Raw genomic sequence first — 27,635 nt, forward strand, 5'->3', positions numbered from 1 at the left:
GCCCCCTTACTAGAAAAGTTCTAGAAGTGAGATAGATGCTTATTAACTTAGGGTGGTGTGGATATAAGTCTGCGCAGAAATGAGATCAGATGATCAGATGGGCTCCTTAGGCCCTATTTGATGTAGTATGAGATGAAGTCTGTAAACTGGACCTTGATAAAACCTTCAACATGATTTGAGCAATGGGTAAAAGTAGTAAGACAAAAAACCATCAGAAAAGGAACAAAAACGTTAGCTATCTGACTTTTGCTAAAGGGATTCTTTTGGTTTTGTTTGCTTTTAATATTTGAAGACTTCCAAGTCTGTACCATTTGTCACTTAAAAACCAATAACAACAACAATAAACCCCAACAATGTTTACACAGAAATCTACCATCCCTTCAACTGAGCTTTTGGAGAAATGAAGATTTTGCAATGGGAAAGTATTCTATCTTCAGAAGTACGGTGACAGCAGTCTTATTTTTGAATCTACATCCTCCCTTGAATCTAGGAGGAGGACACAGTCACATACCCCTGGCCCAGTTCTCCAGTGCTCCCCATTCACCCAGCCCAGTAGATGCTCAGACAGAGCTGTTACTCTAAAAGCCCAATTTCCCATTTCCCTAGCACAGAGCAACACGTGGTCTACTTACTGACCCATGTCGTGGCTCCTGTGGCCCACCGGCCGTGGTCTGGGGATGCTGGTGGCAGAAGCAGCGGAAGGGAATGGCCTTGGCAAGGTGGTGGGGGTGGCCACAGCTCCAGTGACAGCCAGAAGCTGCATCAGAGTGATCGGCTGTGCAGTTGTCCCTGGAATGGGTGGCCTCTGATAGGCTTTTGTGGTCTCACCTGTAAGAAAATGGAATTATACCAGGGCCCACAAAATAACCTGTACACTCTTATAGAACTAAAATAAAATAAATGTCGATTGAACACTAGCTATGAGCACAGAGCTGTGCTAGCCACAGTGAAGGGTGAAACCCAGGTAACAGCCACATTCTTGCCTGAAAGAATGTATGCTCTCAGAGCAATCACTCAATCAACCAAAGATTCAATAGCAATAAAATAAATGACAGGTCAAAACTATAGTAACATAGAACATAGACAAGGCAGAACATGATTAATTGCTGAATTAATTTGCCTGGCACCACTAGCAATGGTTTATGTACATATTTTTTTGTTTTTGTTTTTTGCTGATTTGATTAGCATTGGCCTTGGAATAGAAGACAGAAGGTGCATTTGGGGCTTTCACTATGACTTAGTCTTAGAGAATGCATTTCAGATGCTCTGGTTTAGGTTGGTTCATGACTAGTCAACTCCTCCGGGCCCCAGTTGCCTCATCTGTAAAATGGGGTAATAGAACTAACTGGATGGTAAGGATCATCCAGATTCTACATTTTTTTTCTTTTTTGAGACAGGATCTTGCTCTGTCACCCAGGCTGCAGTGCAGTGGCACGATTATAGCTCACTGCAGCCTCGAACTTCTGGGGTACAGTGATCCTCCCACCTAACCTCCCAAGTAGCTGGGACTACAGGTGCAAGACACCATACCTGCCTAATTTTTAAATTTTTTTTTGTAGAGAAAGCATCTTCCTGTGTTGCCTAGGCTGATGTTGAACACCTGGCCTCAAACAATTCTTCCATCTCAGCCTCCCAAAGCTCTGGGATTACAGGTGCAAGCCACTGTGCTCGGCCTAGATTCTACTTCTAAATGGTGCTCTTCATCCACGTGTGATGATTTAGATCACTTCTCTCCTTTTAAACACCGCTGTAGTTGGCTCCCTATAAAGCAAGTCTCAGTTTGTTAGTGCTCTGAGAATATCTCTGAAGGTTTAGAGCAAGGGGGCAAGTGGCTACCCACTGGGCATTGGGGTTTGTCTTGAGACTGTGGGTTCTCAGGGAGACACACAATGGCCCCCAAAGTGAACATCTCCTCAGTCCTGGGAAGGAACAACCCACTGTTGCTTGTGCCTCCTGGGCCCCGTTGGGGCATGCCAGCTTCTGTCCCTGTGTACCTGTATCGGCTGCTAGGGCGGCTGTAACAAACTACCACAAACTGGGTGGCTTAAAATGACATAAATTTATTCTCTCACAGTTCCGGAAGCTAGAAGTCAGACATCAGCATCACTGGGTCAAACTCAAGGTGTCGGCAACACTGAGCTTTCTCAGGAGGCTATAGGGTAGACTCTGTGTCTTGCCTCTTCTGGTTTCTGCTGACTGCTGGCATTCCTTGGCTTGTGGCCATGCCACTTTAGTTTTCAAGGCCAGCATCCTCAGTTGTTTCTCTGCTCCGTCATCATATGACCTCTGATACGGTTTGGCTCCGTGTCCCCACCCAAATCTCATCTCAAATTGTAATCCCCATAATCCCCACCTATCAAGGGAGGGACGAGGTGGGAGGTGATTGGATCATGGAGGCGGTGTCCCTCATGCTGTTTTCGTGATAGTGAGTGAGTTCTCACAAGCTCGGATGGTTTTATAAGGCAGTTTTTCTTCTCTCTCTCTCTCTCTCGCCTGCTGCCATGTAAGACATGCCTGCTTCCCCTTCTGCCATGATTGTATGTTTCCTGAGGCTTCCCCAGCCATGTGGAACTGTGAGTCAACTAAACCTCCTTTGTCTGTAAATTACCCAGTCTCGGGTAGTGTCTTTATGGCAGTGTGAGAACGAACTAATACAACCTCCTCCTCTATGGATGTGAAATAATCTCCCTCTGCCTTCCTTTTACAAAGATGCCAGTGATTGCATTTAGAGCCCACCTGGGGAATCCAGAATAACCGCCCCGTCATGATCTCAGGATCCTTAATTTAATCACATTAGCAAAGTCTCCCCACATTTTTTCCATATAAGGAAACATTCAATGGTTCCAGGGATTAGGACATGGATATCTTTTCCAGGGTGTTTTTCAGCCTACCACAGCATCCTAGCTCTGGCCTTAACTCTGCTTAGGATTGATACATTTTTGTTACACAGCACAGCAGACCAAGAAGATAACATCTGAAATAAGAAGGTGCTTCTGTCTTGGTGGGAACCATCCACCTTCCCCTTTGACATTGTATAACATCCAGGAAAATAGTGCCAGAATCATAGTACTAGACAAGTGATACAGACAAATATGTGGTGGGATGTTTAGACCTACTGCCAACACCAGCACCTGCTCATTTCCCCACCCTGACTCTGCCGTCTTTTGCAGGAATCACAGCACTGACTTAAGACAGCAGGTCAGCAAACATTATTCCTGGAATCAGGTTGGAATTCAGCCATTCGGTCTGCTCTTGCAGGCATTAGCTGGTCAAGGTAGGAAACCGATCTTTCAATTGCCTTGTTTCTTGCTAAGTTGGTCACCTTTAAATTTGCCTGTAGCCTGTGTCAGACAAATCACTAAAGAGCTCACAGCAGCCTCCTTCAAGCCATCCTCAGGCAAAACTGAATCTGCCTGATTTATGACATTTCCATTATTTTAAAGAGTTTGAGCTTTCATAACAAGTACTAGGGAAGTTTCTAATTTCTCCAAAGTACTTCTCTGTCTTACCTTCTGGTAAATGCTACCAGGCATTATTGCCTCTTTAGGGAGATGCAGGCCCGGGTTTGACCTACTTCATCTAGGGAAAAGCCATTTAACAAAAGCCATTTAACAAATCCACTTGTATATTTTATGAAATAGGATGTAATTAATAATTTGGAAAGAAACATACATAAACTGACAATCTATTTTACTTGTAAATTATTCATGAAACTGCAATGTACTAAAAATAAAACTTCTGCTTGCAAATAGTGAACACTTTTTGCCACCTAAAACTTATTATATATTGAAAATCTGAATTATCTTTTTGTCACACCATTGGCTAATCCCAAGGCTGCCGACTATCTCAGTCTGCCTTTGCTAAAATTGTTTTGCTAGAGAAAGGCTCAAGATCCTGAGGGCAGTCTTTGTATCACTTGCTCATAATGCAGATGCTTTCAAGTGTATCATAAATTCAACTAACAGCCATGGGCTTACACGGGCTTCCGTGGGCTGTTGTTTTTGCCTGCTCTCCTTCATGGATTAGAACTGTCTTTAAGAGGGAAGATAGATGCCTGTAATCCCAGCACTTTGTGGGGCCGAGACGGGTGGATCACCTGAGGTCAGGAGTTTGAGACCAGCCTGACTAACATGGAGAAACTCCATCTCTACTAAAAATACAAAATTAGCCAGAGGGGGTGGCACGTGCCTTTAATCCTAGTTAATCCAGAGGCTGAAGCAGGAGAATTGCTTGAACCTGGGAGGCGGAGGTTGTGGGGAGCTGAGATCGTGCCATTGCACTCCAGCCTGGGCAACAAGAGCAAAACTCCATCTCAAAAAAAAAAAAAAAAAAAAAAAAGGGAAGATAGAGAAAAGTTACTCCTCCTATCCCAATTGCTCCCAATTCGTCACTGAACATAATGCTCTTGATTTGATCCAAGGTGAATTCTTCATGGAACCAAGTTCTTTTCGAGCCATTAAAAAAAAACTAGTAAAAGAGTTTCTTCCTGCAATCTCAGCTACATAAAGGTTTGATCTTTTTTCAAAGATTTTTATGGGAAAGCATTTCAAAACTTCCCTTAAACTCTACACATATTCCTCGTCTGGGCGTGTTCGGAAGAGCTCCAGGCAGCCACCTTCTCAAACGTAGCAGGTGGTGCCACACAGCTCCCCACACCTGGCTCATCGTTAGAACCACACTGGAGGTGTTAAAATGCAGGTTCCAGGGCCCTGGTCGCAGAGATTCTGACTCACTGGACCCAGGGTGGGCCGTGGAATTCTGATTTGAGAACCACAGCGAGGGACTCAGCAGACAGCCAGGGAAGGCAGAAGGGGTTTTTCCCATGCTAGCTCAGCAGCCTCTAACAAAGATTTACTTTCCCTTTCTTGCTGTGATACTAGGAATGTGCCTTCCTAGTTTTTTTTAAAAAACTTCTACAAAGCAACACTTACCTGTTTTTATTTAGCTCAAGGCTGTAGCCAAAAAGCAGCTGCCTGCCTAATGGTTGCTAAATGCCAGGGCAGTGGGGGCGCGGTGGTGGGGGAACAGCATTTAAACCTCAGGGAATGCCTGTTCTCAGTGTGAGCCGCACAGCGCAAATCAAAGTGCCTTCTATTTTTTGAGGGGGATAATTTCCCATGGTAGAAGGTTGTCATGCTTTTGGGGGTCATCCTAGCCTGATTAACCTGTTAATTCATATTCTCAGAGAGACGGGACACATTTTTTAAGGTCATGCGGAGACCTGAACAGCTACTCAGCCTTCATCTCTTCTGCTTCCCCAATGACTAAAGGAATTTTATCGTTTAAGGAAGACCAAGGGGACCACTCCTTTAATTGCACTCTTGAAATTTTTTATTTGAATTCGTGAAAACTTACTCCTAAGTAAGACTAAGGACTTAGGACTTGGGGACTAAGACTTTACAGAGAGAGGCTCTTCTATCCCCAAGAATCCCTTTTATGTTGGAATGCTGGTAGCTTAGCTCAGGGTCTTGCACGTAGGAGATGCTCACTCAATGTAAATATCGAATGAATGAATAAAATGAAGGAGTAAATAATTTTTCCGACTCTGACCATCATAGATCATCTAGTAACAAGGAGATGATAGTAATGCCTAGGGATACTGTCATCAAAAGTTTAAACGGTTTGGTAAAGGGGACAAGTGACATCAGCAATGCTTGGCTCTTGCTAATTTATAAATTTCACGAAAAGCACCCTCGGCTACCCACACTCCTTGTGGATGTCAATGACTCAGGCATCTGAAACAAGTGCTTGCTGGGGGTGAATGGTGCTTGGGGTAAATGGATAGTTTTAGAAATTGTCTCTGCTGTGGAGAACGTACAAACCAAGTAGACTTTTATTATCTGAGTTATCATTTGGCTATAGTTTCTCTGCCCTACACTCTTTTCCCTGCAACTTTCCCTGCTTTAAGGTGATACCGAGTTTGCATACTTTTTGGGCTGCTTAGAACTATGGCCTTGGGTGAGTTACTAAACCTCTCTCAAGGTCAGCTTCCTTATCTGAAAAGGGAAGATACTGGCACTCTACCTCAGGGTTACTGTCGTGCAGGTGTGTGGCACAGAGAAAGTACTGGACAGACGACTACAGTCACAGAAGGTTATGTGGCCCTTCCTGCTGTCCAGATACAGCCCAAAGCTGAAGCCAGAAGGGCACAAGTACTCCTTTCTTTTTTCTTTTTTTTGAGATGGAGTCTCGTTCTGTCACCCAGGCTGGAGTGCAGTGCCGTGATCTTGGCTCACTGCAACCTCCACCTCCCGGGTTCAAGCGATTCTCCTGCCTCAGCCTCCCAAGTAGCTGGGACTACAGGTGCGTGCCACCACGCCCAGCTAATTTTTTGTATTTTTAGTAGAGACGGGGTTTCACCATGTTAGCCAGGATGGTCTCCATCTCCTGACCTCGTGATCCGCCTGCCTCGGCCTCCCAAAGTGCTGGGATTACATACAGGTGTGAGCCACTGCGCCCGGCCACAAGTACCCCTTTCCAAAACAGGAGAGATGCCACTGAACTTCCCACGGGTGAGGCCATTCCAGTAGAACCTGCACAACACCCCCGACACCCCCATCCCAGGCCAGTGGACAGAAAGAAAGGACCCGAAAAACAGGAGGGGTCAGAAGCCACCTTTTAGAGGGTGCTGTCTTCAGAGTCAGAAGCTATTTCCTTCCTTCCTTCACACTTTGTCATACACAAGCCAAATGAAGGTGCTTTAAGAGAGTCATTCGTCAAGATTGTGGGGACCTGCCAGGAGGGCAGGTGGGCATCTTATTTCCCACCAATCTTTCTGCAGATCCATCACACGTGTGCAATACAGCAACAGAGCTTGCAGAGTTTTGGGGGTGTATTCTGGGAGTCTAGAAGTGCTCTTCCACTCATGGTAAAAATAGGGGGTGCTTGACATGTGGTCCCTGAAGTTGGGGGCTTTATGTGAACCTGGGGACTGTTTCTGCCCTAGGGAGCTCTGAGAGGGGGAGGGGTGCAGCTGGAGTGGCTCATGCCAGCAGGGCTTATGCAGCAAAATGCGAGGAGGAAGGTGACCTCACCCCATCCCAGTTCTCAGACCTGAGGGTGCCAAAGAGAAGCCTGGCTGTTCCTATGGCTCTGTGTGAAGGGGCTGCCCCGGGGGCTGCTGGAACCAGGCATCCGTATCTATCTTGGAGAAAGAAGTGGGGGGCACAGATTTCTGGCCCAACAAGAGGGTGCCAGGATGAAACTAAACACTGTCTCCTTGCCTTCAATATCTATACACATCACCTACCCAGGAATCAGTCTTTCATCTGGCTCTGCAGAGCCACAGGGCCAGATGAACAACAGAGATGCCAGCCACTTAAGGAGACCTGTCACCCATTCTTCGTCTCTGTGCCCAGGTCAAAAGACGAGGCACCAGACCCACTGCCAGTTCACGGGTGGAGGCAGGGAACAGCTCTATCGTTGAAACTAAACAAACAGGACTAGACCACTGGATCCATTAAAAAGTAATTAAAGATAGAGCTGGAGCAGTAATTAAGAGAAAAGACAAAAAAATTCCTTATTTGTATGCTAAGTCTCCTCAAATCAGGAAATCAGCAATCTATATACATACTATTAGTATAAGAAAATCTAGAATGGGCCAGGCACAGTGGCTTACGCCTGTAATCCTAGCATTTTGGAAGGCCGAGGCGGGAGGATCATGAGATCGAGAGATCGAGACCATCCTGGCCAACATGGTGAAACCCCGTCTCTACTAAAAATACAAACATTAGCCGGGCGTGGTGGCAGGCGCCTGTAGTCATAGCTACTCCAGAGGCTGAGGCAGGAGAATCGCTTGAACCTGGGAGGCGGAGGTTGTAGTGAGCTGAGATCGCACCACTGCACTCCAGCCTGGCAACAGAGTGAAACTCCATCTCAAAAAAAGAAAAAAAAAAAAAAGAGGAAAGAAAATATAGAATGGTGGTTTAGAGAGGGGTTTCTGTTTGATGGAAGTTAATTTACTTAACTTCTCTGTGCTGCATTTTCCTTAGCCAGCGTAATAGTATAGGCCGATGGTGGTCTATGGTGATTAAATGCAATGATCAGGTAAAATTCTTGGAATGATGCCTGGCATACAGCAAATGCTCAATAAATGCTAAGTTCTACTGCTATTCTTAAACCATGTTCACCTTAAGTACATGAATAGAACCTGAACTATCAGGCTTATAATGTATTAGCTAGCCTATCAAGTTTCTGGAAGCAATGCAAAATCCCATTATAAAGCGACTCACAGTTTCTCTTTGTGTGGGAAATCAAAACACCTCTGGAGATACAATAATGCATAGTACAGTTCTTGATTTAACACAGAAACCTGGAAAAAGGTATTTTCTTGGCCTGAGGTCTACCGATACTCCCTTTTGTGGTTCACATGAAAGCTGAGTTGGCACAACCTTGTAGACAGTGTATTTTTGGCCTGGGTTATTTGGATGAGCAGCTTGCTGTTATCACATAAACCTCCTCGTTCTCTTTGCTTCTCTTCATTTCATACCTAAGTAGATACAGCTTTTTCCTCTTAGCTGCCAGGAAACATTTCTGGACAGAATGTCATGTCATTTTCTAAAGTAACAATACAATAAAACTCAAGGCAACAGTCAATCTGAATGAAAATGACACAAATATAGAGACACAATCTCGGAATTGCAAAAACAAAAAATAAAGCTTTCACTCTTCAGCCCCAGCCATCTGATCTCATTGATTTCTGTGCCCATGTTCCTGGCATCTGTTAAAATATTGCCAGAGCCAGTGGAGCTTGACCGGTTAAGATGTTAATTTCTCCACTATCTCCCAAAACACGTCGCGTGTTTATGGACTCAGAAGGTTTAGATTCAATCACACGTGAGCACTTGCCTGCTTGGGCAGCTGGACTTTTGGATGATGAGTATGTAAGAGCTGATGGGTAGGTTACACCCTTTTTGGGTTTACTTTCTGCAAAAAAGAAAAAAAAACGAGATTTATTTCTAGAGCTAGAGGTTTTAGATGGTCCTGTACTAAGTTGATTCCCTCCTTTCAATTTATCTCTCTTCAGTTCAATAAAATCAGTCTCCCTCATGCTGAGTAGTTGATTACAACGAGAATGTCAAGTGGCATTTCGTTTTCCTGTATAGCTTGTGTTTTATTACTATTAGAATGGAAGCAACCAAATCTCCATGATTCAGAGTTGCTTAACATCAGCAATCCTTTCACCCGTGAAGATGTGACATGGAAGTGAAGGTTTTCATCTGTGTGGCTTCAAATGTTTAATTATATCAGTAGGTGAACGGGAAAGCCTTCCACGTGCTCTCCTTTGAGATGATGGAGTGCTCCGGTCATAGGCTCACTTTCACAGACCCTGTGGGATTCATTTGAATTTCATAGCAGTAGTAAAACCTAAAAGTAGGTAAATATAGGTCACCCTTGAAAATAACCACGTGTTGCTCACCCGGCGGGAGACACGGTAGCTAGCAGGCAAGGAGGAGGAATGGTAACGTCTATTAGGGAAAAAAATAAGCATAAAAAAATTGCCAAAGTCGTCTTCTGACCATAAAAGGATGCCTGAAATTCCATCTTATGGTCTTTGTTCCACAAGTAAAGTGAGAATGCCACTGGAATACAGTAAGCCTCCTGAAGGCAAGTCATTTGTCTGACTTGGTAACTGTTGAATTTTCAGAGCTCAAAGCAATTTTTTCCTGGCATGAAGTGGTTGCTCAAGAAGTATTTATTCAGTGGGGGAATATCTTAAAGCTTAGATCTCTGTTAAAATTAAAATACCTTGGTAGGGGTACTACCTATTAGCCAATATTACATCTAGTAATGAAAGCATTTCTTCTCCCATCTAGAGGGAATACTTTTACAGGATGCGAAGATGGTAAGCAGTGTGGCACGGAGAACCTAGGTGGGTGGAGGAGGATCTAAGGCACTATCTTGCCAACCATCCTGCTGGCACAGAGATTGTAGGGTCATGAAGCAGAAAGAATAGCAGGGTCTAGGGAAGAACCTAGGATTAGGAATAAGACAATCTAGGTTTCTGTTTCTATTTTACCTTTAATTAACTGCCCCAACCTTTGAGGCTCTTGTGTTTTCATTCGGAAAACAGGAATAATGACATGGCCCTACTTACTACACAAAATTGTAGACATCTAATGGAAAAAATGTTAAAATGTTTTGGAACTATCTATCTCCATAGAGATGCAAAAATTTATTCTGGTGTTACCTATAAATGCCACGTGTTTGGGCTTACTTGCATTACTTTACCTCATTAAAATCACCTGGGGAACAGGATTGGCATTTCCAAGTCCTCCACCAATGTCAAGGCCTGCTCCAAATGACAATGATTGAGGTTATTTTAGACCCGGGGAGGGCCCCATGGCTGTGGGCCACACTTTATCTGCAGAAAGCGAGGAAGAGACATCTTCTCTCTCTATTTATTGATCTAAAACCTGATTTTTTTTTTCTGTTTCTATTCAGAAGGAAAAGGAGCTTGAGCTCAGTTCCCTGAAATGTGGATCAAAGAATAAAAGGGAAGTATTAGGGGGTCCCTTACTGACATTTCATATCCCTGGACTGTGTAAAGATCATGGGGGCTGTAAACGTACATCTCCTCTTTCGCTTCCCCTCTTAGCTCACCAAAGTGAATTAGTTAAGGAGCTCAGGGGCATATGAAAATTAGAAATAAAAACCTAGAGAAAGATCATGGTGGCACCTCAGCCTTCAGAAGAGGATTCGGACATGATGCAGTTAAACTTGCTGGCCATGAACCTCTGAATAATGGGAAGCATTCTTTGGCTGCCGGTCAGTTATCAATGCTTATGCTGCAGTGAGCTCCTAACTCATCCATTCAAGAGAGGCTTCCAAGCCATTGCAGAAGCACAAATGTTTATTATCATTGGCAAAAAGTATTTTTGGTTAAATGTCACTAGGTCGAATGAGGGGAGATGGAAGTCGAGATTTATAGGGAATAATATCAGCAGATTGATTTTCACTTAAAAAGCCCAAAACATCTCTACTGCCATAGAATTAATTTTTCTTTTAAACCTCTGTTGAAATTCTTGGATTGCAGACTGAGCACTTAAGGCTGAAATGCTCTTATTCAGCCAGAATCTACTTGGTGAACACCTATGTGGAGATTATATTTCTCTCTGTCTCAACATATTTGTATTCTAGACATTAGCATTTTTATATGGCTCCTGTTGTGAATTTTTTGTTACAAGGCAAAAACCCCACAGTACTGCGGTTGATACCCTTCCACTATCTGACAAAGAAACCAGTCTAATTTGAACTGTGGGCGTGTAGAATTTGGCAGGCAAAAGGAAACACGGATTGCTCAAGTTGAGAAGAATAGTAAAAGGTCTGTTTGTTGTCCTGCTAATGACTCTAATCAGTGGAGGACAGTAGGGGCTTGAGGCATGGGGTGCCTAGCAGTGCTAGAAAACCACCCAGATTGGAAGACCTACTGTTTTATGAAACACTTCTCTCTTCCCTGTTCAGCTAGTTTTCTATAAGTGGCTCCTTCTCAGGACAGTCCCAAGGCACCTAATTTTGTGGGGAGGCCAGGAAGTTGGCTACAATCTAGTTTAAAATCCCATGGAACCTCCTTAGAGAAAATGGGAGATTCAGGTCTAGAATAGGGTAAGTATAAGGTGAATTTAGAACACCGTTAGGCCAGGCGTGGTGGCTCACGCCTGTAATCCCAGCACTTTGGGAGGCCAAGGAGGGCGGATCACCTGAGGTCAGGAGTTCGAGACCAGCCTGACAAACACAGAGAAACCCTGTCTCTACTAAAAATACAAAAATTAGCCAGGCATGGTGGCACATGCCTGTAATCCCAGCTACTCGGGAGGCTGAGGCAGGAAAATCGCTTGAACCCGGGAGGCGGAGGTTGCAGTGAGCCGAGATCGCGTCGTTACACTCCAACCTGGGCAACAAGATTGACACTCCGTCTCAAAAAAAACAAAAAAACAAAAAAACACTGTGTTGTACTCAAGCACTACTGTGAACATGTCAAAAGCCTGAAGGGCTCCCACTGGGCAATCTCAGAAAATATGAGCACCAAAAAGAAAAATGAAGATAATAGATGATAACATTATATTATATTTTTAAAAACAATCTATGAATCCATAGTCCACTTAAAAATAATAGGTGCAGAGGGGGAAAGCAACTCTTCTTTATATAAGAACACTAGCTAACAAATGTGGAAGAAATGACAGAATTAGAAAAAATTATAATTTTGCAATTACTAATGTAGTACTTGCTACAGTGAGGATCAGCAATGGATGTTAAAATCATTGGGTGAAATTTGTTGGGGAACAAGCTACTCGAGCATGTTAAAGCATCACCCTACAGATGCTTATTAATTACGAGGTATCTTTGCCATGGAGAGATATGGTAAAATATCCAATGAATCAAATGTAGCATCACCAAAAATGGAACAGACTGCCATTATATGCCTCTTGATATGGCCACTGTGTATGACACAATGGATTTGCTGTGACAATACCTATCTATCCACTTACCAGAAATCTCAAGGAATAAGGTTCTAGACATGAGGCACATTTGGCATAACTAAAGGACTGGTTTAAAAACCCAAGCTATTAAATGTAATTAATGTAATTAGAAATCTGATTGGACTTACAGATAGCTGCAGTGTAATTAAAACAAGCATGTGGAGCCTTTTAGTATTTTCAGATATGACTTTGTGGTGATTTATCATGTAATTCTAATTTATTGTATCGCGATTCTAATTATCAGAAAAATGAATGCTTCAGATTTTTATGAAATGAGGCGGGCCATAAACAAAAACCAACAGCACAATGAAAAGAGCACATTTCACCTTGTGGTAGGTTTAGCAGCATTTCTGCACTGTGTGGTCATACCTAAGACGATAAAGGATTCTCTCCATCGTGGTAGGGATAACGACTGGACACCGTTGGAATAACTCCCTTTGTAACCAGACTGTCCAGCAACCTTCCGAACAAGTATTTTCCCTCCTGAATTATCAAGCACACCACTATGAAGGGAAAAAATAATTTTTCAGGAAAGAACAGAAATATTTTTTGACGTGATCAACAGACTAGAAAACCAGTCGCCATCTTTATTTAGACATAGGAAAGCAGCAAGGTTAAGCAAAGTTTACCTTGACATGAAGCCCAACCCACAAGAATTGTGCCTCCACCACCAGGCCCAGCATCTGAGCTCCCAGGTTCAATGTCCTTCTCTTTCTTCTTACAGGAGCTGATTGTTCTGTCAGGGATTTCTTTTTGCTACCATGCCTCAAATTTCTTTTCCTTGGTTTTCTCATTCCCACTAGCTCTTTTAAGTAAAGCCGCTTTCTTGACAGTTTCCAATTTGGTTTTGTGATGGCACAGAATGAATTTAGTTATTCCAAAGGGTGATATAAAATGATGAAAAGTAAACACTCCTTTTATTTTGGGTCAGGGAGGAAAGATGTGCAGCTAAGTTAAACTCATTAAAAAAGCATCCTCCAAAGACTGAAAACCGTTTCTTTAAATTTCTAGGATTTTGCCAGGTTTTAGATCCTGATGGGAGGGTGACTGACATATGAATGTCTTTCCTTTGATGTTAGGCAGGGTCTCCATCTGGTTGCTAAATTGCACTTTTACTTTGTCATTTCTTGCCCCAGAGCCGAACATGCATGGCTCCTTTGGGTATCCTTAATTTATGGCACCGGGAGATGTAGATTTCTCCCAATCAACACCCTTCCTTCCCTCCAGGAGTGAAAGTTGCCATTTCCTGCCCTCCCACCTTCCTGATGAGTCAGCAACATTCAACCCTCAACCTCCCAATGGCATAGAAGGAAAGAAAGTGGTAATACTACTCAAAATGTAAAGCACTTAATTGCTTTAAAACTGTTCTCACATGTGTCCCACTGGGTTCTCCCAGCAAACCTGAGCTGTGGAGTGGAGGGAATGCTGTTACTGCCATTCATTCCATAGAAACTGGCTGTGTGAGATTGCATGACTCACCTGGGATTTTCTAACTAGTAAATTGCAAGGATTTAAACCCAGGTTGAACTCACCTTAAGTCCTCAGTTTGTCCCTCTTGCTCCCATCTACCTCTCAAGAGTTGAAAAGCACAGGCACCTCCCGAAGCCAACTCCTCCTCGCTCACTCTCTTCTCTCGGGGCTCCCTGTGATTGAGTTCCCTCACATCTCCCGATGGCAGGCAGGCTGGTTTCAGCCATTCGCACTCCCACGGCTCTGATGATGCTGCTGTTTCACCCCAGAAGACCTGGTTCCCTCTGCCTGACCAGGCCTGTGCTGCTGTCAAAGGGCAGTGAGTTCCCAATTTCTCCTTCCCCACAGAGATTCTGACATGACTTTGCTACCTCCTTCCCTCCTTAGAATCTTGTTCTCACAACTTAAACTCTGATTTTGTTCCGTCTTGTACTACTTCCTAAAAATTTCTGGAGTTTATTTTGTCTCTCAACGAAATGGAAATATTTCTTATGGAAAGGATAGCATTTTATGTTTCCACATAAGAAGGTGCCACGGACACCTGCTTTTGAGAGCCAATTTTTTTTTTCTTCAACTTTTGTTTGAAGTTCAGGGGTACATGTGCCAGATGTGCAGGTTTGTTACATAAGTAAACACGTGCCATGGTGTTTTTGCTGCACAGATCATCCCATCACCTGGGTATTTGGCCCAGCATCCATTAGTTATTCTTCCTGATGCTCTCCCTCCCCCACCCCCAACTCTGACAGGCCCCAGTGTGTGTTGCTCCCCAACTCATGTGTCTGTGTGTTCTCATCAGCAGCTCCCACGTATAAGTGAGAACATGCGGTGTTTGGTTTTCTGTTCCTGTGTTAGTTTGCTGAGGATAATGGTTTCCAATTTAATCCACGTCCCTGCAAAGGACATGATCTCATTCCTTTTATGGCTGCATAGTATTCCATGGTGTATATGTACCATATTTTCTTTATCCAATCTATCATCGATGGGCATTTAGGTTGATTCCATGTTTTTGCTATTGTGAATAGTGCTGCAATGAACATATGTATGCGTGTATCTTTATAATAGAATGATTGGTATTCCTTTGGGTATGTACCCAGTAATGGGATTTCTGGGTCAAATGGTATTTCTGCTTCTATGTCTTTGAAGAATTGCCACACTGTTTTCCACAAGGGTTGAACTAATTCACACTCTGTGAGAGCCAATTGTTATGCTTTCAGGATTGGGTGAGCTGGTTGACTTGACATTGGTAGCTTGGAATAAACAATGGTGAAAGTATGTATACGGTGGAAATTGGCAAGTCAAACCCATCTCCTCCCTGCATTAGAGAGCTTGTTATTAAACATTTACCAGCATACCACTGACTCAGACTGAAAATTCTAATTATTAAACACATTTTAAAAAACGACCCAATGCTGTCTTTACTTATAATTATGGGAAAACCGGAAATAACTCTTACCGTTTTCTTTTCCCCCAGATAAACTATTCTGTCTTGGATTTACATCCCATTATACCATGAACATGCGCATAACTGTCCCTCAGTGAGGGAAACCCCGCACCACCACCTCCCTCACCTCAGGGGCTGAGCATCCTTCAGGCTGTTTTTAGAGAATGAGGAGGGGATTCTCAAGCTGGACTGGGCTGCTGAGGGTTATGTAAGGCTGACAACCCGGATTTGGGGACAAGTAGAGATGCAGAACTATTGTGTTCTCATGAGATTTTCCTGTTGAGTCAGAGAGTGAAGCCTCATCTTGGAAGTGGCTGTATCCAGGGCAGATCCCAGGGAAGTCAGTGGTCCTTACACTTCAGGAGGCATCCACAAGGCAAAGAAGCAGGATGCACAGGAGGCTTGACCAATGTAGGAGACACTGGAGGAGGAGGGAGAGAGTCTGAAAAAAGCTGTGGTTCCACTTAAGAGGCAGATGGGGGCTCAGAGCCATGGTAATTTGGAGAATTTATGTAAATACTACCTCATCATTTGTGTCACTCAGATGTAGGCACTTCATAGATATTCTCTGGAAAAGCAAAACCAGTTCCACTTCCTTGCATTCCTCAGGTGCCCTGCATGGTGCTGAGCATGGCCTTGATGTTCACCTCCTCCCTGATTCCAGTGCCAGGGGACTGGGATAACTGAGGGGCAGTCCCTTGGCTCAGAGAGAAGGGATAGTTCACCGCTAGGCCCAGGTGTCGAATGGCTGCTGTTCTGAGGGTGAGCACTGGTCAGAGATCAGCATGAAGAGTGTCCTGCGTGGAGCTTGTCTTTTCATTGTACCTTCTCAGAGAAATCTCTCCTCTCCCCTGCACTTGGCCATGCTTTAAACATAGGAGTTAGTTTAGGATAAGCCTGAGCCAAAATATGATGCCTCAAATATGTTCATTATCCCTTTGGTTTGAAGGAATTAAGGGAATTTCTTGTACTAGGACCTCTGATCATGATATAGAATATTAACATTAAACTCTTTAATGCAAATTAATCTGAGTTTCTAAACCAAAGTATACTGTCTCCAGTCTCCCACTTCTGACTGTTGGGACTCTGGCAGGACAATGGTTATAGATCCCCAATATACTTTCTGCTCATGTTCTCTATATCTTAAATCCTGCCTTCTGAAAACAGATTTGCACTGTTTGTGAAAAACAAAATGGATAGCTTCCAAAATTCCTATCTGTTTCCCCTTAAGACTTTTATTTATCTTCCCTATGAATAGTGGTACCTCTTTCCAAATAGATTTTCCACTTTATCAGTCACTAGTCTGGGAAGTCACAGTGGCACTCAATTGCTCAAGCAGCAAATCTTGTTTTTTGCAAAACAAGCGAATCAAGCTCTTCTCTTTTGCCCCTCTCCCCTCATTTATATTTTTCCCACCAAGTTCCTACACTCTAACCCAAATGCTGGAATTATAGAGCCTTGGTCCTGTCAATGCCCTTCTTATTTTCTCCACAGGGCGCATCCTTCCACCATAAAGCATTTCCCAGCTTTCACTACTGTAAAGTCTACACCTTGCTTGAGTCCTCACTTTGTACGCTAAGCAGTTCTGGGACTCCCCAGTTCTTATGTAAATATATCACCTGGGCTCCGGGCTAGAAGTAAGGGGGCATGAGTTTTAATCCTCAATGTGGATCTAACTAGGAATTTATTTATTTATTTTGAGACAGGGTCTCACTCTGTTACCCAGATTGGAGTGCAGTGGCGAGATCTCAGCTCACTGCAACCTCCGCCTTCCAGGTTTAAGCGATTCTTGTGCCTCAGCCTCCTGGGTAGCTGGGATTATAGGCTCCCACCACCACACCCAGCTGATTTTCATATTTTTAGTAGAGACGGGGTTTCACCATGTTGGCCAGGCTGGTCTTGAACTCCCGACCTCAAGTGATCCACCCGCCTTGGCCTCCCAAAGTGTTGGGATTACAAGCGTGAGCCACTACGCCCAGCTAAATTTTTTTGTATTTAGTAGAGATGGGGTTTTGCCATGTTGGCCAGGCTGGTCTTGAACTCCTGACCTCGGGTGATCTGCCCGCGTTGGCCTCCCAAAGTGCTGGGATTACGGGCATGAGCCACCACGCCTGGCCCTAACTAGGAATTTAAATAGCTTTTTGATACCTCAGTTTCTTATATAACAAATGAGGATGCTAACAACAACCTCATAAGGGTGACGAGATGCTGCTAGAAGGAGAGAATCACAGTGCAAAAGATTACATGTTTTTTCTTCTTCTTTTTTTTTTTGAGACAGAGTCTTGTTCTGTCACCCAGGCTGGAGTGCAATAGTATGATCTTGGCTCACCGCAACCTCCGCCTCCCAGGTTCAAGCGATTCTCCTGCCTCAGCCTCCCGAGTAGCTGGGATTACATGTGTGCACCGCCATGCCCAGCTAATTTTTGTATTTTTAGTAGAGACGGGGTTTCACCATGTTAGCCAGGCTGGTCTCGAATTCCTGACCTCGTGATCCACCCATCTTGGCCTCCCAAAGTGCTGGGATTACAGGCGTGAGCCACTGCACCTAGTGATTACATGTTATTTTAATGTCATCTTTGGTGAGGTCAAATTCACTCTTGTGGCTCTATACTGCCTCGGAAGTGTGAAAGTGCAAGAGAGACCCAGCAAGTGCCAGAGGAAGCAAGAACGAATCATCTAGGATCAAAACTGAAAAAAATACAAGCAACCTTAAGACAGGCTCACCCTTTGCAGCAGATGTCACTTTCTACACAGACACTGGAGTGTGTACAAAGACACAGACTGGAGAGGGCTGATGGTGCTGTGGGCTGGAAGTATGTGTGGGAGGCATGCATGGGTGTGCAAACACGTGTGTGTAGATTTGTATAACTTTTCCCTTTTAGTATGAAATTGATTTCAGGGTGAAAGCAAAATATTTTTATTTCATAGTCTGAAGTTATGAAATAGCATTCAGTGATTTTTATTCCATAGTCTGGGGTTATGGAACAGCTTTTGGTGTCATTTTTCTTTAATGTTTTACTACTTATCCTTAATAGAGCTTTTGTAATCCCATTCCCATTGAAAAACCAGTTCGCTCCTCGCCCCTCTGCAGTAATGGAGAAAAGATTACTATAGCCAATGAAATCTACTAGTAATTCTTCAACTTTATTTTATGCATAGTTTTTGTCTTTCTGCTCCTTCAAATTTCAGAGAGTCTACTAACCAGACACCTTGAAATAGAATGAATTTTATATATTTTCTCTCCCTTGCAGAGGTACAATTGAACAATCAATCCACTTATGTGCAACAAAGGAAAAGGAAAAAGATACCAGAAGTCTGAATAATTCAGAAACTTTATCCAGCAGCCAGTAGCCAAGTGTTGACTCCCGAGTCACATCTCAAAGCTGTCCTGGGCAGCAGTTAGGAGTACAGGTGCTGCAGTCAGCTGGACTTGGGTTTGAGTCCCCGCTATGATACTTTTTAATAGTATGGCTTTAGAAAAGTGATTCAACCTACCTTCATCTTTAAGATGTGCATAAGAGTAGTAGAAACTGCATAGAGGAATTGTTGTCAGGATTAAATAAGGTAAAGAAGGTGAAGTGCTTGGCACATACATGCTAGTCTTAATTCCAAAGATACTAAGTAAGCATGCATTTATGTACGTTTTGACTATAAACTTAAGCAAGAGTGGTATGAGGATTCTGTTACGGTCTCTTCATTTAGGTAGTGACTTAGTCCGAAGCATGCCATGCCTCCTGTCTTCCTTCCTGGATCCCAGACCAACAGCTGACCAAGTGGTATTACCTGTCACCCTTCTCCACTTTCCCCATCCCCATTTTTCTCCAACCCATCACCATAGCTGTGATATTTCTTCCTCCAAACTTTTGGGCCTTCCTTGGTAACATCTCCATAATTTCCTTGCTCAGCACATACAGGTAGAAAAAATGAGTTTATATCATCAAGACCTTTGGATTCCTTGTCATGAACATGAAAGAGTAAAATTCTCTTCCTCTCCCCATTAAAGTGTAAAGAGAAGTCAGTTGTCCTTTTTTATGGAGTGCTATGACGAAAGATGCAGGACCATGCATGACTTCCAAGTCATCCCTCCACAGTAAGGTCGACGGAGAAAACACAGGATGTTCAGTTAAGTTTGTATGTTTTCCAGGGAGGGTGACAAGATGATTGACTACACAGCTGGGAAGTGCTTCTCTCACAGAAAAACCAAATATCAAGTAAACCATCACACTTTAAACAGATGTTTTGAGAGAAAACACTGAAAGTCAATAGAGAGGCAATGCAGACACAGAGGTGAAAAAAGGAGGAAGCCAGCAACCTTGAACGAAGTTGCTGAGTGCCAGGACCAGCTCTTAGTCCTGAACAGAACCTGACGAAGGTGTGAGTGAAGAAACTGTGGGGCAAGGAAGCTCAATGAGATTCAGAAGAAAGTTGAAACCCAATTCAAGGAAGCCAATAAAATGATCCAAGACTTGAAAGACTACATAGCCATTTTAAGAAAGAAACAAACTGAACTTCTGGGATTGAAAAATTTACTACAGGAATTTCATAATACATTTGGAAGCATTAACAACAGAGTAGGTCAAGCTGAGGAAAGAATCTCCAAGCTTGAAGAGCGGTTCTTTGAATCAATGCAGTCAGACAAAAATAAAAAAGAATTTAAGAAATGAAAAAAACCTCTGAGAAATACGGACTTATGTAAAGTGACCAACCAAATGAGGCTATGACTCATTGGCCTTCCTGAGAGAGAAGGAGAGAGAGTAAGCAACTTAGAAAAGATATTTGAGGATATATAGTTCATGAAAATTCCCCCAGTCTCACTGGAGAGGTCAACATACAAATTCAAGAAATTCAGCAAATCTCTGTGAGTGAGATACTATACAAGATGACCATTCTCAAGATAGATAGTCATCTGATTCTCCAAGGTCAAAGTGAAAGAAAAAAGTCTTAAAGGTAATCAAAGGGTCAGATCACCTACAAAGGGAACCCCATCAGGCTAACAGTGGACTTCTCAGCAGAAAGTTTACAAGCCAGAAGAGATTGGGAACCTATTCTCAACATCCTTAAAGAAAAGAAATTGCAACAAAAAATTTCATATTCTGCCAAACTAAGCTTCATAAGCAAAGGAGAAATAAAACACTTTTCAGATAAGCAAATTCTAAGAGAATTCATTGCCACTAGATGAGCCTTACAAGAGGTCCTTAAGGGAGTTCTGAACATGGAAATGAAAGAACGATACCTGCTACCACAAAAACACACTTAAGTTCATAGCCCAGAGACCCTATAAAGCAACTACACAAGCAAGTCTAGAAAACAATCAGCTGACAACATTATGACCAGGTCGAAATCTCATATATCAATATTAACCTTGAATGTAAATGGTCTAATGCCCCACTTAAAAGGCACAGTGTGGCAAGTTGGATTAAGAAACAAGACCCAGCCATCTACTGTCTTCAAGAGACCATCTCACACGTAATAACACCCATAGGCTCAAAGTAAAGGGATGAAGAAAGATCTACAGAGGTCACTATTCTTATATCAGATTTTAAACCAACAACAGTAAACAGACAAAGAAGGGTATTACATAATGATAAAGAGTTCAATTCAACAAGAAAACTATCCTAAATATATACACACCCAATATTGGAGGACTCAGATTCATAAAACAAGTACTTCTAGTCCCATGGAAAGACTTAGACAGCCACACCATAATAGTAGGGGACTTCAACACCCCACTGACAGTGTTAGATCCTTGAGACAGAAAACTGACAAAGAAATTCTGGACTTAAACTCAACACCTGATCAGTTGGCTCTAATAGACATCTACAGAATACTCCACCTAACAACCACAGATATACATTCTTCTCATCTGCACATGGAACATACTCTATGATTGACCACATGTTAGCTATAAAGCAAGTCTCAATAAATTAAAAAAATTTGAAATCATACCAATCATACTCTTGGAACACAGTGCAATAAAAATAAAAATCAATACCAAGAAGATCTCTCAAAGCCACACAATTATATGGAAATTAAACAACCTACTCCTGAATGACTTTTGGGTAAACAATGAAATTAAAGCAGAAATAAAAAACTATTGAAATTAATGAAAATAGAGACACAACATACCGAAATCTCTGGGATGCAGTGAAAGCGTTTTGAGTGGAAATTTTATAGTACAAAATGCCTATATCAAGAAGTTCTAAACATCTCATATTAACAATTTAATATCTCACCTTAGAGGAAATAGAAAAATAAGAACACACTAACATAAAAGCCAGTGGGAGAAAAGAACTAAAATTAGAGCAGAACTGAATGAAATTGAATTGTGAAAATCCATATAAAACATCAATGAAACCAAAAGTTTGTTTTTTGAAAGGATAAACAAGATTGATAGAACACTAGCTAGATTAACAAAGGAAAAATAAAGAAGACCCAAAAATGCACAATCTGAAATGACAAAGATGACATTACAACCAATCCCACAAAAATACAAAAGATCTTCAGAAACTATTATGAAGACTTCTATGCACACAAACTAGAAAATCTACAGGAAATGCATAAAGTCCTGTAAACACACAGCCTCCCAAGATTGAACTAGAAAGAAAATCCTAAACAGACCACTAACAAGTTCTGAAATTGAATTAATAATAAAAACCTACTAACCAAAAAAAAGCCCTGGACCAGATAGATTCACAGCCGAATTCTACCAGAAGTACAAAGAGCTGGTACCAATACTACTGAAACTATTCCAAAATATCAAGGAGTAAGGAATCCTCCCTAACTCATTTTAAGAAGCCAACATCATCCTGATACCAAAACCTAGTTGAGACATGTGAAAAAAATAAAACTACAGACCAATATCTCTGATGAACATAGATGCAAAAATCCTCAACAGAATACTAGCAAACCAAATCCAGCAGCACATCAAAAAGCTAATTCACCACAATCAAGTAGGCTTTATTCCTGGGATGCAAGGTTGGTTCAACATATGCAAATCAATAAAAATGATTTACCATATAAACAGAGTTAAAAACAAAAACCATATGATCATCTCAATAGACACAGTAAAAGCTTTTGATAAGATCCAATATCCTTTCATGATAAAAACTCTCAACTGACTAGATATTATAGGAACATAACCTCAAAATAATAAGAGCCATCTATGACAAATCCACAGCCAACATCATACTGAATGGGCAAAAGCTGGAAGCATTCCCTTTGAGAACTGGAACAAGACAAGGATGTTCACTCTCACCACTCCTATTTCACATAGTACTAGAAGTCCTAGCCAAAGCAACCAGGCAAGAGGAATACATAAAAGGAATTTAAATAGGAAAAGAAGAAGTCAAACTCTCTCTCTTCACTGACGATATGACTCTATACCTAGAAAACCGTAAAGACTCCACCAAAAGGCTCCTTGAGCTGATAAATGATTTCAGTAAAGTTTCAGAATACAAAACCGATGTATAAAAATCAGTAGCATTTCTGTATATAATGTTCAAGCTGAGAGCCAAATCAGAACACAATCCCATTTACAGTAGCCACAAGAAGAAGAAAATGCTTAGGAATACATGTAACTGAGGAGGTGAAAGATCTCCACAAGGAGAATTGTAAAACGCTCCCGGAAGAAGTCAGAGATGACATGAACAAATGGAAAAATATTCCACGCTCATGGAGTGGAAGAATCAATATTGTTAAAATGACCATACTGCCCAAAGCAACGTACAGATTCAACATTATTTTTATCAAACTGCCAATGAAATTTTTCACAGAATTAGAAAAAACTATTCTAAAATTCATATGGAACAATAAAAGAGCCTAAAGAGCCAAAAAAATTCTAAGCAAAAAGAAAAAAGCTGGAGGTATCACATTATCAGACTTAATACTACAAAGCTACAGCAAGCAAAACAACATGGTGTCAGTACAAAAACCAGACACGTAGACAATGGAAAAGAATAGAAAACTCAGGAATAAAGCCATACACCTGCAACTATCTGATTGCGCACAAAGCTGACACAAATAAGCAATAGGGAAAGGATTCCCTATTCAATAAATGGTGCTGGGATAACTGGCTATCCATATGCAAAAGAATGAAACTGGATCCCTCCCTATCAACATATACAAAAATTAACTCAAGATGGATTAAAGACTTACATGTAAGACTTCAAACTATAAAAATCCTAGAAGAAAACCTAGGAAATACCCTTCTCGACATTGGTCTTGGTAAAGAATTTATGTCTAAGTCCTCAAAAGCAATTGCAACAAAAACAAAAATTGATGAGCAGGATCTAATTAAACTAAAGTGCTCTGCACAGCAAAAGAACCTATCAGTGGAGTAAATAGAAAACCTATAGAAAGAGAGAAAATATTTGCAAACTATGCATCCAACAAAGGTCTAATATACAGAATCTATAAGGGACATAAACAATCAAACAATCAAAAACAACCACATTAAAAAGTGGGCAAAGGACATGAACAGACATTTCTCAAAAGAAAACATACAAGCAGCCAACAAAACATATGAAAAAATACTCATCATCACTAATCATCAGAAAAATGCAAATCAAAACCACAATGAAATACCATCTTACACTAGTCAGAATGGCTTTTGTTAAAAAGCCAAAAAATAATAGATGTTGGTGGGCTGCAGATAAAAGGGAATGCTTATACATTGTTGGTGGGAATGTAAATTAGTTCAGCCAATGTGGAAAGCAGTTTGGAGATTTCTCAAAGAACTAATGAACAACCATTTGACCCAGCAATCCCATTGCTGACTCCATATACCCATTGCTGGGTATATACCGAAAGGAAAATAAATCCTTCTACCAAAAAGACACATGCACCAGTATGTTCGTTGCAGCACTATTCACAATAGCAAAGACATGGAACCAACTAAGGCGCCTATCAGTTGTGGATTGGATAAAGAAAATGTGGTACATATACACCATGGAATACTATGCAGCCATAAAAAAGAATAAATTTTGTCCTTTGCAGCAACCATGCATGCAGCTGGAGGCCATTATCCTAAGTGAACTAATGTAGAAACAGAACACCAAATATTGCATGTTCTCACTTATAAGTGGGAGCTAAGTATGGAGTACTCATGGATGCAAAGATGGGAACAACAGATACTGGGGAATACAAGAAGGGGGAGGGAGGGAGGCGAAGCCTGAAAAGCTACCTATTTGATACTGTGCTCACTTCCTGGGTGATGGGTTCATTTGTACTCCAAACCCCAGCATCATGTAATATGCCTTTGTAACAAACCTGCACATGTACTCCTGGAATCTAAAATAAGAGTTGAAAAAAAAATAAAAAAAGAGCAATGTCTCAGTGACCTGTGGGATAATTTGAAGTAGTGTAACATAAAGTTTCAGAAGGAGAGGCTGGGGCAAGGGCAAACAAGAATATTTGGAGACAATTGCTTAAAATCCCCGAATTTGATGAACTATTTAAGCTCTATGACTCTCAATCAGGATAACAAAGAAAACTCCACAAGAGCACATTATAACCACATCTTTGAAAACAAATGATAAAGAGAAAATCTTAAAAGTAACCAAAGGAAAATGACACATTATGTATAGAGGAACAAAGATAAAAAATGAATACAGACTTGTCATCTGAAACTATGCAAGGAGACAATGAAGCATAATAAAGGGCTGAATGAAAGAAGAAAAAAACAACTGTTGGCTAGATTTCTATATCCAGTAAAAATACTTTTTAAATGAAGATTAAATAAAGATTTTGAGCTAAAAAAATTTGTATATTTTTGCTTGCTAAATATGGCAACCTTGCATGGGGACTCCCTGCCAACACCCTGATTCCTAGTTAGTTATTAAGTAGCTCAGAACCACTCACCTGTGTACGGCAGCACCACACACACTGGAGTAGGATGCATACACGTCAGTGCCATAAACATGGTATTTGGGGTCTTGGCATCCTGCTGGACATTTCACAATGAACTCAGGATTGATGATCTTTCCGGCTTTGACATCGCAGTTGATCTGAGGCACAGCTGGGAATACAAAATGAGGTCAAAATTACACCTTGTGCCATTAGTTTATCTATGGGGTGACTCTGTTAGGTCTTAACTATTGACTTAATCTCTAAAAGCCAGAGCCTGGGCTGACTCTACATCCCCTCCCTATAATGAAAGCAAAGATGTAATTAGGACATTTCCAAGACCAAAAGAACCACAATGACCATTCATTGTCTTTAACCTGCTGAGAACAAAAGCAAAAGGCTGATTCCTGTGCTTATTGAAATAATCAATTAACAAAGCAGAGATCTCTGATAAAAGACCACCCACCTCCAGTGGCCAGGAATGTTATCTTGAGTCAATGGCAGGAGAGTACTGGTCTTTCAGATGCTCTGTAGCTAACCCAGAAAAAAACTCTCCTCCAACCTTACAAAAGGAAGGAAAAGTATTCCAGGAAGGGCATACAGTGGGAGTACTGGAGTTAGGAATGACCTGGACAATGTTGGCTTGCTGGGTGGGGACTCCATTATGGGGCCTGGTGGGAGGATGGTAGATTGGTAGGGATGGACCAAATTAAGAAGGCTTACATGCTTGTGTTCTATGTAGGATGTGGGAGGCAATGAAAGACTTTTGGACAGGGAAGACGGGTCAAAAACATGATATGTTGTCTTGGTCCTAGAGGATCCTCTAGGCTTAGATCTGAAGTCATAATGGTAGAGATCTTTTCTTATCTGCCTGAACACTTGATGGAAAGCTGGGAACTCTCTGGCTGAGCATCCAGGGGAAGCTCATTCATTCTTTCCTCCCTCTGTTTTGGCTTTGCTATTGCTACTGCCAGCCTCGCGTTATCCAGTAGGCAAGTTTGCTGAAGCTGAAAGGTTGCCTGGGGATGAGGCGGAGTAGATGCTCTATTGACTGTATCCAAGAAGGGGTAGGACTGCATTTTCCCTGCAAAGATTTTTCCTCAATAACTCCTGAAGGAAAGGGTCCAAGGTCCCCTAGAGGACACTTTACTGGTGCCTTTTGAGCTGGGAATATATTCAGTTCTGGCCCCCATTCTTCAGAAGGAACTTTAAAACATGAGCACAGTCCAAAGAGGCAGCAGGCTTGGGAATGGTCTGGAAATTACCAAATGAAAGGGAAGGTTTGTAGAAATGGGTCATTTGGGCATGAGGAAGCAAGAATTGGAGGAAATGATAGTTATCTTCACAAGTAGGATTGTTGTGTGCTGTGATGCCAGAGGGTGAGCTAGAACTTAAAGAACAGACTTTCTATAGAGGCAAATTTTGCCAAGAAGAAATTTCTAGGAACTGAAATTGTCCGTGAAGGAATGAGCTGCCTCAGGAAGCAGTGAGTGGGGTGTTGGTAGAAGTATGCAAGTGGAGACTGAACAGTTATAGAGAGGATTTCTACATTGGGTGAGAAGTAGAATAAAACCTCTCCCAACGCTAAGAGTCTGTAATTCACAGACTCTTGGATCCAGGAGCTCTGCCAGGCCACCCACCCTCTAACTGGGTTCCTGAGATGGTCTCAGAGTTGCTAATGGCTTCCAGCTGTATCCAAAAAGCATATTCTTTTTTAACCCTTGTGTACCTGAATGAGGAGAATTGCATTTCATTCAGGCTGGAGAGAGAACTGAAGTTTTCTGCTCTTTTCTTAAACACCCATCCCAGACAATCTTTTCTACTCAGGGCTGGGCCAACAGGGAACTTCTCCTGGGAACCAAGGGGTTGAGTTTGATCACAGGCTTAAGCAATTTGTGGTTTACATTAAGAAGTAGAGCACTGTGCTTCAAACAGTTTTGTGGTTTCATTCTCCCCATCAAAGGTTGCCTCCTCACCGGCTATTTTCTTTTTACCTTTCATTCTTTCAAACTGATACTCAAGGCTGCATTTACTATTTTGAGTCTCAGAGTATTTTTTAAAGGCAAATTTTGGGAAGAAGACGCCAGTGTGGTCTCTCTTCAAATTAGTGAATTATTTGATTCCTGGATGTAACTGTGTGTTCAACTCTCCTCTTTTCCCCAGATCACTTCCTCACTCCCAAATGCATCTCCTCCCTTAGAAGTAAAGAAAATGAAAGATTTCTTCTTTGTTCTTAATTTTTTGAAATAGGAGGTGACAAGCTGTGTGCCTTGAGATTAAATTTTGATGTGACTCTGGCACTCTGAGATTTTGAATCTCCTGTCAGACCAACTAAATATTTTGGGGTTGCATAAACGAGTCTCTATCTGGAAGCTTATTTCGTGAGTATTAGACAATGATCA

The 27,635-nt window shown here is 41.9% G+C and overlaps 1 protein-coding gene across 3 annotated transcripts in view; it reads right to left on the reverse strand.

Annotated features, from left to right (window-relative positions):
* Positions 1-27,635, reverse strand: part of VIT (vitrin) — a 148,376-nt gene that overhangs the window by 46,528 nt on the left and 74,213 nt on the right. For all 3 annotated transcript variants that reach the window (XM_054474893.2, XM_054474894.2, XM_063648816.1), the window contains 4 exons: positions 25,249-25,405; positions 12,849-12,982; positions 8,848-8,925; positions 637-828 (listed from right to left, as the gene is read on the reverse strand). In XM_054474893.2, coding sequence (XP_054330868.1) covers positions 637-828; positions 8,848-8,925; positions 12,849-12,982; positions 25,249-25,405 — 561 coding nt within the window. The remainder of the gene's footprint in view (positions 1-636; positions 829-8,847; positions 8,926-12,848; positions 12,983-25,248; positions 25,406-27,635) is intronic.

Source organism: Pongo pygmaeus, chromosome 12, assembly GCF_028885625.2.
Source record: "Pongo pygmaeus isolate AG05252 chromosome 12, NHGRI_mPonPyg2-v2.0_pri, whole genome shotgun sequence".
Taxonomy (NCBI): Eukaryota; Metazoa; Chordata; class Mammalia; order Primates; family Hominidae; genus Pongo; species Pongo pygmaeus.